General features: G+C 42.5%; 1 protein-coding gene across 3 annotated transcripts in view; it reads right to left on the bottom strand.

The window, feature by feature from the left end:
* The window catches only part of LOC120903804 (paired box protein Pax-7-like), a 49,315-nt gene extending 41,938 nt beyond the window's left edge, over positions 1-7,377 (bottom strand). For 2 of the 3 annotated variants that reach the window (XM_040313414.1, XM_040313417.1), the window contains exons 1-2: positions 7,120-7,377; positions 5,510-5,851 (exon numbers count right to left, since the gene is read on the bottom strand). In XM_040313414.1, the coding sequence (XP_040169348.1) occupies positions 5,510-5,648 (139 nt within the window). In that variant the 5' untranslated portion in view covers positions 5,649-5,851; positions 7,120-7,377. The remainder of the gene's footprint in view (positions 1-5,509; positions 5,852-7,119) is intronic. The other variant, XM_040313415.1, reaches the window with a different exon arrangement.
* Between the last annotated feature and the right edge of the window lie 4,875 nt (positions 7,378-12,252).

Below are 12,252 nucleotides of genomic sequence, written 5' to 3'. Positions count from 1 at the left end.
ACATTCTTCTTTGTATTAAAAAATACAACAAAAAGTTATCGTTTAGTTCAAATCATCTATTCTATGCTAGTTGCTCTTTTGCTTATACAATGTGTTGGGTTACAGTTTAGGTTTAGGTAAAATTCTTTTCTTTTAAAATTTTCAGTGTTACTTAAACTATACAGATGTAGATGTACCGTATTTTAGCGTGTATATCCCTCCTGATTACGGCGGATGCTACGCGGACGTTACGCCACATAGAAGTAGGACCTTCCTGATCAATCACTCAATATTTTAAGTAAAGAAGTTTTTGCTTGTAATTTGATAATATTGAAAAACCAAATTTGAAAATTACAAAAAAAGCATTGACATTGATACCTCGAATTTTTTTGGTAATTTCTGAGCAAATTTATTTTTCAACCACTGCTGAAGTGGTTGCTTTTTGAATTTTAATGACCATGAAGAACCAGTAAGATCATTTGTTTCTTTGTTTTCTCAGTTTTCAAATCTCTTTCTGGTTCCTATCATATTTCCTTGGCTACACTTTTTGCTTTTTCCAACATTTTCTTAGTGGATATCAATGCTCCAGATTTTTTTAAAATAATTAATAGGATGTTATGTCTCAGGCGTTACAGAAAAGTTGCTACCCGGGTATAACACGACCCCCTTAAACTGATTTTTATCATTACCGACCTAAAAGGGGGTCGTTAGGCATTCGAAAATACGATAGTTTTCTAACCTGCTCAACTGACCATAGTCTAGCAAATTGATTTAAATTATAAATTTTTGCCTCTATAAAAATAAATTTAACAGCCTAAGAGCATGTTAGTACCTAAGGAAAGAATGCGGAAGCTCCAAAAAAGAGGACGAAAGAGAGACGAAAAAGAGTGGCAGTTCATCAAACAATTAGTAATAAGCACCGTCTAAGTGTGTCTAAGTAAAATATTGTCTTGTGAGGAAATAAAGAGGACGATAAAATTGAGTTTTTGCAATATGTTGGAAGTTCCACATTTGATAAATTTGAAATGCATACACAGGTCATTAGACACTGTCCATTCAGTTGAATACAGTTATTTCATAGAATTCATCTTCAATGAGGATATTTTTTCATGATAATAACTTGAAACACATATTCCTTTCACTGAGCAAGGTAAACAAACACTAAAGATGCATCATAAGACAACAAATAACGAACAATTTAAAATCGAATTCATGTTAGTAAACCCATTTTGGTGCTCTTTTTTTACATTCATAATCATTCAAAATGTATTCAATGTGCCAAGTTTGTTGCACAGCGCTCGGAGGCATCCCACAACAACAAAAAACCCGTAAAAATGTACCATATCGGGAGGGAGTACAACGCTTCCGAGCACCCTTTTGGGCTGGTTTTGGGCCAAACGTCCAAATTCGTCAAAGCTGTCATAAATCATGCCCATGTCCGTGTCTGCAGGAGTCAGGGCAAGGAGTCCAGCAGTCATTTAACGGCACACATAATGCTCACCAAAACGTCCCAGCAACATTCCGACAGTGGTTTAGGAACTCGGCACCGCGCAACTTCTAGCCCCGTTGTGACCGTTGGAATGTGGTGTCGTCTTCGCCTCTTTTTTTGTTGCTTATACTCATTTCGTGCCATCTTCACTTCGCTCCCTTCAATCAAAACTGGCTCGCACAGTCGCACAAATTTTGCGACCAAACGTGTCCAGTTGGTGTCCCATTGAACCGCCAGTCAGCGCCGGCAGTGCTCTGCAGTTTCCCGATGGGTCATACCGGGGACCCGGGGTGACACGTTTCAAAATTCATTAACCCGGTTTTTCGGGATCTCGCCCTTTGGTCGACAATTTTCTCACTCTGCGCTGCTTAAGTAAGGGGTTTTTGCAATTTTTGTGGACAATTTCTTATTTTGTGTGCCCACGGACTGCTTCGCCACTGCCGCGGGGACGAACGGAAAACGGAATGCAGGAAAAATTAAAATTAATTTGAAATTAAAATTTTTCACAACTTGTCAGTGCAAGGGAGTCAGCGAGCGGAACTGTTCCACTGTTCCAAAGTTTGATTGGTGATCCCTTGGGGGAAAACCCCGGGGTTGGCGAGGGAGGGAGGGGAGAGAAATTGGATGAAATGCATTCAGCGGGCGCATAAGTGACGTGAAATTCAATTACACTGGATGCTGGTGGTGATGGTGGTGGTGCTGCTGCTGGCACGATGCTGCCGCGCTGCAGTGACAACTGTCGTTAGGACATTAACACTTCCCTCTGAGCCCATTGTGGCTGCTGGGTGGCGGAAAGTGCAAACACGGCTGGGTAGTTATGAGCGATGCTGTGAATTTTAAAATTGCCAACGACGAAATGCAATCGAGTGGATGGGCATAGCGGTGAGTCGGAATAACATTTGCAGTAAATTGTCATTTTTCCCCACTCGATCGTTTGGTGTTTTTGAATGGATCCAAACATGCTTGCCAGTGCCTCACATAGCTGCCACAAAGGATTTGAAACCTCATTTTTGAATGTTTTTAAGTCGTAAAATTTTATCCTTGCAACAGATGTGAACCTGAAGCAAAAGATTTAAAGCTCGCAACACAGGACTAATAACATCAAATCGACGAGTGCAATCATTACACTTTCGCGCAGTGACACTTAACCATCAGACGGACGGATCCATAAAACTTCTTGGGCAGTTCTTTTCTTTTTCCTCTTGGAAGATCTGCGAGAGTCTTCCCTCAGTGAAACTGGCGATCCTCACTCTCCTCCAGCCAGCAACTGGTAGCACTTTGTGCGAATAAATAAATATTAATTAATTAAAAGAAATTTCACGATGCTCTCGGGGATGCAGCCAATGTGCAAAACGCAACGGTTCGTCGACGCTGAAGGAATTCGTTCGCAGTGGCGAAGATGTCATGTCCGGGCTCACCGGGGGAGGGGGCTGACCCATTATGATGCGCTACCGGGATGGGCTGCCTGTTTTCACATCGAATTAAAACGTACATCTCGCAAGCAGTACGGAGCCCTGTCGGAACAGCGGACACGCCACGGCTGTGCGATCACATACACACAAAAAAACGCTCTTCTTGTAATGCTTTCCCGAAAAAATATATTCCAACCGTCCTGTGGAACGTAGGGCAAGAAGTGGCATTGCAAAAAAAACAGGCTCACACGCGCAACCGGAAAACTGCCACCACGGGACGCGCTCATAATGTGCGAAAAGAAAGTGGAAAACTGTGCGTGAAAAGCGTACGCGGTCGGTTCAATATTTATGATCAATTTGTCGTTCACACATGCACACCGACCTGATGAAGCTAGCAAAAGCAAACCGAGCTGCGAACGCTCTCGAGAGCTGATCCACTTGCGAACTGGACGAAAGACTGCACTGGCTGGAATGCGATGGAGATGGATTTGCATTTTAGTTTATTATTTATTTTAAAAAACGGCAACACCTTCCTCAATGTTCGCTTCCCGCACAAAAAGCGGGCAATCTATCTCCAAGCATGTGTGCAGTTAACAAGTTGTTTTGCTGGTTGCCACCTTGAAACGCACCTGAAAGCTTGACACAATATCAATTGTCCGTTACTGCTTGTAGTGTTTTTTTCTTCTCGGCCTGCAGCCGTAATGTCAGCAATATTGTCTTTTTTCGTGAAGATGCGAAACCTCCCGCTGCGGGGTTGAGATGCTGCTGTGGCTCCTGCTGCTGCTGCTGCTGCTGCTGCTGTCAACAGCTCCGGTGGTCGAAGGCATCTCCCGAAACCGCGCGATTTGCTCCCCACTTCTTTCCCTGTTTGTGCGCCTATGCGCCGGAAATCAATTTCGTGCTGAATTTTAATCGATCTTTTTGTGGTGGAAGTTTGAGCTTCTTCATTTTTTTTCGGCTCTTTTTCTCTCACTGCACTTTAGCCGGTTATGCTTCTGCTGTGTGCTGTGTGTGTATTGTAGTATTTCAAGTGGTAAATGATTGATTTGCTTGTGGAAGTTGTGAAAATTGACTTTGGGACTGCTGAACGTTTGTTTTGGTTTGGAAGCTTTTTTGTTGAATGCTGTTTGAATCATGTTTTATGCGTAAAATTTCAGTTGATTGGTGTCATACATACAGATTTTTTTTTATAAGAAGTATGATTTAAGCTCACAATCTAATGACGGCAAATGTTTTAAGGACTTAATCAAATAAGCATGTTTTTAATTTGTTAACAATAATAAAGTTTGCTTTAATTTCTTTAATCTTTTGTTTATTTTTATATAGGACTGGATCAGTTATATTTAATAAAACTTATTAGATGTTGATTTTAAAACGCCAAATTAGAACTGTATCGCTTTACACAAAACATATAAAAATATAAAAAAAATAAAAATGGTACGTTGTTTATCAAGGAGAGGAACAATCAAAATCGATTCTAACACTGCGATAGTACACACTGTTTAACAAAATGCAATTCGCTTGTGCACGAAGAAGAAACAATTGAAATGATAATGAAGTAATTGATAAACTCTTAAACAATTTATAAACACTTAAAATTATGTTACAACTCGCCTCAATGATGAAGCAGTTAACGAACCATTTAAAATTTCGTACTGACACTACACCACTTTCAACATTACAAATTCCCCTTCCTTGTTTTCATTATGAGGTACTAATTTTGATACCATATCATACAACTGATCCGTACGATAAGAACAGCAAACGGCCAAGTGCAAATGAGTGCTAATTTCATGCTCATTCAGCTTTCTCTCCTATCGCCACAGAACATCGCTTGTTTTTTTTTGTGTTTCTTCATCTGTTTTACCACTTTTTGTTACTTGCTTCTTCCCTCTTTCCCCGCATGGTTCGTATGAGCCCCTTTCCCGAAACACGAAAGATGACAAGTACCTTGAACACAATTGAACACAATTGATCATCATTTTGTGGCAACAAGGAAAAACAACACACAACGCACTGCATTCATCATTTCCTTTTTGTGTCTTTTTTTTTGTTGTTGAATGCACATCATCCTCCCCACAGGCTGGGTCTCCATCATAAGGGACGGGTAGACGGTTCCAACCGGGACGCGGCAGTGGGCGCAGTGGGAATACAACACGCATCCATTCCTATGCCATGTTTCCGCTGAAACGAGCGGCTAATTTTTCTGCGCTTTCGAAACATTCCCTTTCTGACCGGGACGATTTAGTCAGTCCGGCCACGAACGAGCCAAGTATTTGTGATGCATGTATACCCGGGATGTGTGTGTGTATGTATGTGGTTGTCTGCTGCATATGTTGCATTGTACATGAGCATACCGCGTGGTTCCAGCACGTCGTCCTCCAAGGCAAGTTTTGCTGCTTTTTAAATAATCTTTCCGCTTTACAATGCGCTTTCCTCTCGAGGATATGGTAACAACCGCCAGAAACGGTGGTCCGTTTGTTTGCCTTTTTCCCTCTTTCCTCTCTTCTTCTTCTTCTTCTTCTTTCTGTCCCCCCCTTTCCCGTGCAAACCCCACGAGTTGGCGTTAGAAAACGGTAGCGCCCTTTTCGGGCGATTCCGAAAAAGCCGTCGGCAAAACTCCACTTACCGGTCGGCGAGAGCTGCAGCGTCGGGGGCGGAGGTGGAAGCGATCCTTGACCGGGCAGTGGAGCCCTCGGAGGTTCCATGCTCCACGGGGCACTCGGTAATTGGGCGAACTCACTACCGATCGCAGATCCAATCAACATTATACTACGGGCGAATTGCACTAGAATGGCACCGCCGACGAGTGCAACGAATTGCAAATTGTTTTTTTTTTCTTCTTTTTCTTCTCTTCTTTTAGACAACCGCACGTCTAGTTTGGGGCAGTTTTGTATGCGTCACTCACTGATTCGTTCACTTTTCAATTCATGGTGAGCTTTTAATTATTTTTTTTTGTTTTGCACTCAATCTAAAGGGATAGGGAAATGGGAATTAGAAGCAAAAATACAATTGGATTTTCGATTTTTAATCACTTTTTTCCAACTCGATTGAACTCTTCATCAAAACACAGTCACACTCATTGGCAAGATTGACATGGTGACAGTAACATGCCACGCTTTTACATTTATTCATTTTTTCCTATCAAATTCGTTTTTTTAAACACAAACAAGTCTTCGGTTCGTTTTTTTTCTTCTTTTCTGAAAAACACCTTGCAGAGCAAACCAAGCTGATAGGACCTGACAGAAATAGCAAAATAGAAACACACCCCACACACACACACACACACACACATACATGCACACACATACATACAACAACGGCTAAGTGTCATTTGCACCAATTCTGGATCGCTTGCGTTATGTGACGTTGTACATAATTGGTCAAAAGGGCATTGCAACCTTCAGCGGGTCCCTTGGGACTCCCGACTCTACGATCGCATAAGGTGTCGGCCACTAGGGAAACATGCCCCTCCGGCTTGAGAGGCTGGACCCGTCCTGCTCGTTTTATTTTGTAGCGAATCAGAAATAATTAATTAATTAATTAAACTTTCGCACCGCACTCGAACGATGCACCAAACGAAACGGGACCACCATCATCAACATACAAGGGTGCGCGAGATGCGAACACTTCACTGCTAATGGACCAGGCTGTATGATTATACGTGTGTGTGTATGCGTGTGTGTGTGTGTGTGTGGATAGCACCCCTGTCTTAGAGGTGCTCTGGAATGCTCGTTGGCAACTGGGTTAATGAAGGTTGCTAACAGGGTCTCCTAGTTTTTGTGTTTTAGCTTCCGTAACGCTAGGGATCGAACCGACGGTAAGCAGATTCACTTAGTGACGACACCTTCCAAGCGACAGTTACACCGATCATCAATGTTTTTTTTTCTTCAAAAGTGGTTTTATGCACAGTTAGCGAGAACTGGTTTTGGGGTGGATTGGGGCCTACACGAAGTGTCACTGTCACTAGGAGACAAAATGGGTGTTTCTATCGTCGCTCTCTTGACACTGACACTCTGACCAAAGGTGTTTTTTTATGGGTTTTGTTTTCTAATCACTGTTTGCTTTGATGGTTTCACTTGGTTGTCAGGCAGACATTTGAAATGAGGCTTTGGTTTTGCGATTACACTGCTGTTCCACACGTTTGCGTCACAGTCCAAGAAGTTCACCATGCATGCAAATAGTACAACACTCAAATATTTTCCCATTTAAACATCACTGCAATCGGCTGCAAATTACCGAAAATCTCGCGGCACATAACAACGCACCTCGATCGGTTTAATCGATCATCGTACGATCTTTCCACTGCATCACTGCACTCAACACAACCGGGAGCAAGCGCACGAACGTACCGCGCGCGATAGCAGGCAGCAGCACGGACAACAAAACAAACAAAGCAACACACCAACGCGCGTGCAGCGGGATGCGGACGGCACAGGTATCGAGCAGTGACTGAAAGCGAACGCTGAAGCTAAGCAGGAAACGAGCAGCACCAAAGGTTTGAGCAAACTCAGGCACGCGGTGAGCACGGCCGGCCAAACCTGCTTCGGCATCGTTCGGCGTTGGTTGGTCGAACTCTCTCCCCTTGCGTCGTGTGTGCGTAGGAGCAGAAAATGGAGGAAACAGCAAACCGCCACAGTACCGCCAGCAGCAGCAGCAGCAGCACCAAAGCAGCAAAGCTCGTAGCGAGTAGGACGGAGCCATCGAGCAGCAGACATGGGCGTAAAAGAGCGCACCGGTAGGTGACCACGTGTGGCCATAAAGCGTGCACGGGAGCGCTTGTGATTGGAGCATTCGAGCGCCGAATGCAAACCCCGCTCGCTGGAATGGTCTTTGCGCGCTCCCCGCCCCACTCGTTTTCACCCTGTCTATGGTTGGATTACGGTGTTCCGGGGTCGGGTTTTGTTTTTTTTTGTTGCTCCCGCTGCCGCGAAGGTGCGCGTAAAAGTGTACGCCTTGGTTGTGTGTGCGCGCACGCTCGCGCGTAAAAGAGATGCAGCGGTTAGCGGGTGCGCGAACGAGAGCAGTGAAGCGATGATAAAGTAGCGCGGTGAAGCTTTCGTGCGTTTCGTTGACCGGGGCTGGGAGTTTGCCGACGGGATGTTAGTAGATACATATTGCTTGCATTTTAAAAAGAGTTTTTCGTGGAAATAATTGATTAATAATAAGTTTTATTTGCTTCTAGTGCTTAGGAATGCTCTTTTATTTTAATATTAGATTTTATAATTCTTGATAACTTCATATAAAGATGAGAGGCTTCTCCACTTCAATCCACTTTAAAACAAAACTTTAAATATGAAAGATAATATAATAAAAGGGATGGCAAAATGTCATTACTTAAGCACTATTTGCCAGATACATTAATTATACTTTTTTAAACTTTGCTTCTTCAGTTGCTGAATTAATGCCTGTTGGTCTCAATGAAAAGCCAAATGTAGATCTAAAAAGTGGATAAACTACTTTACTACACAAATCACACATCGTCGCAAGGTTCGATCTCGTACAGACACAGTCCAGGTCATTGTCTGTGCCCCGTTTCGCTCATTACTCATTGGAACGATTCCTCTTCACATGCAGATGAGTTGAAGCGTACATTACCAACCCAATCCATGCACACATACGGAGACGGAAAGAATCTCCACCACCTGCCCACCCCTTGTCGCTACCCCCCCTCCCCTCCCCCTTGCACCACAATCCATAGCCAAAGCCACAAAACCTGCCATCGATTAATATATAACGCTCGCTCATTTATTGCTACTTACACTTATATTATGAATTATTATGCTTCATTCTTCGCTCTTTCCGTTTCCGTGCGACGCGACCCGCCTTCGGTTTTGTTTCTTCTCCTTCTCCCCTGCCTCTGTTGCGCCTGCCACGATTTCCACCGGCCCCCGGTGCGGGGAGTGCCCCACGGACACTGGCGGCTCGTCTTACGCCTACGCACAGCGCCGCGCTCCTTTGCCCATGTCCACACAGTCTGGGCAAACAGAAGCACACAGTCGCCGTTGTGGTCGATGCCGCTCGCATCCTCGACCTCGACCGTGACTGAGGCGCGGGACCGGTCGTGTTGTCTCCGTCGCCTTTCACATCTTCACAGCCAGCACAGCTGCAGCAGACCGACGTGTGGAACAAGGGAGATGTGTTTTCTGGTTCTGCGGGAGAATCGTGGGGAGCGGTTGTTTCGGGAGAGTTGAAGCTGGAGCGGAAGTGAGCGGTGCGTGCCCTATCAACACTATCATCTTTGAGCAGAAAATCACACCGCCATGAAAATGGGGCCTGAGCACTGGGCTGGGCGGCTTATCTTCACCTTTACCGCTTGGGTACCGTTGTGCAGTGTGAAGCAACCGTGCAGGTTGCACAAAAAGTGACCGGGAGGTTCAGCTAGGAGTCAGCAAAAATTATTTACTTAAAACTGTTGGTTGACCAAAAAATATTAGTTAGATTGTAAGCCTACATCATTAACATTTTTTTCTCATTTTTTGCGTTAATAATATTAATATTTGAATAGTTCAACTTTGGATAGGTTTTATTAGAATTTCAAAAAAGTTGTCTTGAAGATCTCAAAAATAATGACATTCGTGGTATAAAATAGTCACCATAACTTAATTATAATATTTCGCAATTAAAGCAATCATTCAAACACTGAAAAACTCTTTCTTAGGAAGCATTGATAATTGATAAGCGACAAAATATGGAAATATCGAAGCGTAACGAATAACAGTTTTTAATCTTTAATAAGTTAAAACAAATCATTGAATTTTACATTACATATGTTTGCTAAGGATAATCCTTGAACCAGAGTTTGAACGCGTCTTTTCGGATTTGTTGCAGTTTTATTTATACATTTAATAAATTCTGTACATTGCTGTTCAATAAATTAAAATTTGGAGAGAGTCTGCGATTAAATGTCATAGCTGGTATCACCAATTTTGTTTGAAATTGCTTCAAAAATAGGCTTGTAGCTTATAGTTTATATGCATTAAGCCTCATATGATTGTTAATTTGAGAAACTTGTGTTATGGTGTTATGGAACACGATGATTCTATGCTACCACAATTTTGTTTAGGATTATATACATTACTGGTTATTTTGTTATGGTTATTCAATATCTCACATTACAAAATTATAGAATTGTTTAAGTAAAATATATCTTTCATCAAAAATTGCCTAAGTCATTTCTCAAATGCACCATCTCAGCGCCACACTTAATGGATCACTTTAAACAAAAAACCACAAGTACGGCTTGCTCGCTGCAGCTCTACTCGATCGAGACGCACCGATATAAATGTCTTGTGTAGCATCTGCTTGTCCTTCCTGGCTAATGCCCTTCCTTCGGCCATCCCTGCACCTTAATGCGCTGATCGTCGCGTAATGAAAACTTAAACCCACCTACACATACACAGCTCCATCTGTGAGCGTGTATGGGTACGGGCGAGTGGCAAGCGAGCCTGTTGGACTGGCTCGCTCCCCAAAAAAACATGGAGGTTTTGGTTTTGGTTCAACGTGTTCAGAACGGGGGAGATTCTATCTAAATGGTAGCTGACGTTGTTCGTTCCATTTCGGTGGTTTGCGTTCGAAGCGTTCGAAAGGCAGTTGGAAGCGGATAAGCAAAGTATTTGAGCAACAGTACGAACGTTCCTCGTTCGTTCGCTTGCTCGGGCAGAAGCTAAATGGTGATGGTTTTGGGAACGATGATACAAGTCGGCAATAAGCGATAGCGGACAGTGCTTAGGATAAATGCTGACAAAAATGACGCTTTTATGTCTGGAGAATGCTAGTCTTGCTAGAGTATATTGAAAAAGAATGTAATATTCTCCGGTTCGGTATTCTACGCTACTTCGTTGGCCTATCATGCGCTAAGCAAACAAAAATCTTTCGTAAAGTGATCCCTTTCGGTGGATGTTTTCTCGCAATCACCCCGCGCACTGTTTGCAGGTGAAGGAATGATTGATTTATTCTTTCGAGCTTTTTGTCACCTACCCCGTTCGAAGCTTCTGAAAAGCTGTACGAAGCGTCAACGCACCAATTTGTAAGAATTTAGTTCGCTCGTTCTGTTTGTTCTAGGCATGTTGAATTTCTAGAAGGGCTTCATGTTTTTTTAGGTCAATTTGATACAGCCCCGGTGATGGTTTGAGGTTGACGATAGGCGAAGGTAAGCATGACGAACGTAGACAAATGGTATGACACATACTTAAAGTAGATGGTTGCAATGGTTCATTTTTGGTGTGTCGGAACAGATCTATAGAAGAAGTTAAGATAGTCATGGGTGATATGGTTATTTGTTATTGAATTTAATATGCATACATGATATGAAATGTTATGTTCCACTTATAGGTGCGGTTTGTGGTAAAGTCGTCAAGTTGCACGAACTACACGCACAAAAGGCTCGTCATGGGTTCAAGTACTGTTCGGTTCAAGCCTCCTCATACGCAGGACTGACGATTTGAGTTTTTTTAAGGTAAAGGAATGAAGTCCCTAATTTGTTATATCATGTTTATCAACAAAATCTGCTCAATAAAAATCAATTGAAAATACCAGAATAAAAATTACATAATATTACTGTATTTAGAAATAAATACCATTTACTAATCTCAATAAGCACAAGGGAACAAATACAAATGCTGGATGAGCAAAAAGCGAATGTCTGTAATGTTGCTCAATTGATTTTTATTTATTCGAAATAGCCGACTTTATACCATCAAAATATAAAATGGTTGTTTAAATGTATTTATAATATTAAGAAGGAAGTAAGAGAATCAAGAAGTAGATAAGAAGAAAGTAAGAGACAAACACGGACAGGCATGAAAAAATAATCAAATTATAAATTATTTAGGAAGAAATAAAGAAATAGTCTTCAAGAAGTTTAAAGTGCTGTAAATGTACTGTACACACAACTCTAAACAACACCACAGTAAAACACTACAAACCATGTCCGTACACCATCGCAAATAGAGTCATTCACACCATATAGACACTCGCGCGTGTAGAACTATTAATTCTTCCCCAGCTCAGCTGAAAGCCCCATTTAATCTTCACCCATTCGGTGCTAGTAGCGCAATATCCGTTCACGACTGTGATTCCATTTTATATTGCCCGTAAAATTGACACCCCGCTCACTCGATTGCAACTTGCGCAAAACCGAATCGCTCCATCCAGCAGCAGGCGACACTTTTAGGTGCACACCGCCTCACTGACCGTTTCCGAGCATCGGTGAGATGTGCAAACAAGGGCTTACTTACGGTGCGTAATGATTACTAGCGCTTTTTATTTTATTTTTTCATTCCCCCGTACATACATACACAGATTGTATTTTTCCTGCCACGACATCATCCGGCCGCGATGGTCCTAAAATGCAATGGCAATTAAATTCAT

This window comes from Anopheles arabiensis, chromosome 3 (genome assembly GCF_016920715.1).
Source record: "Anopheles arabiensis isolate DONGOLA chromosome 3, AaraD3, whole genome shotgun sequence".
NCBI classification, from domain to species: Eukaryota; Metazoa; Arthropoda; class Insecta; order Diptera; family Culicidae; genus Anopheles; species Anopheles arabiensis.
Note: the sequence above shows the minus strand (reverse complement) of the source record. Positions and strands in the feature narration are given on the sequence as shown.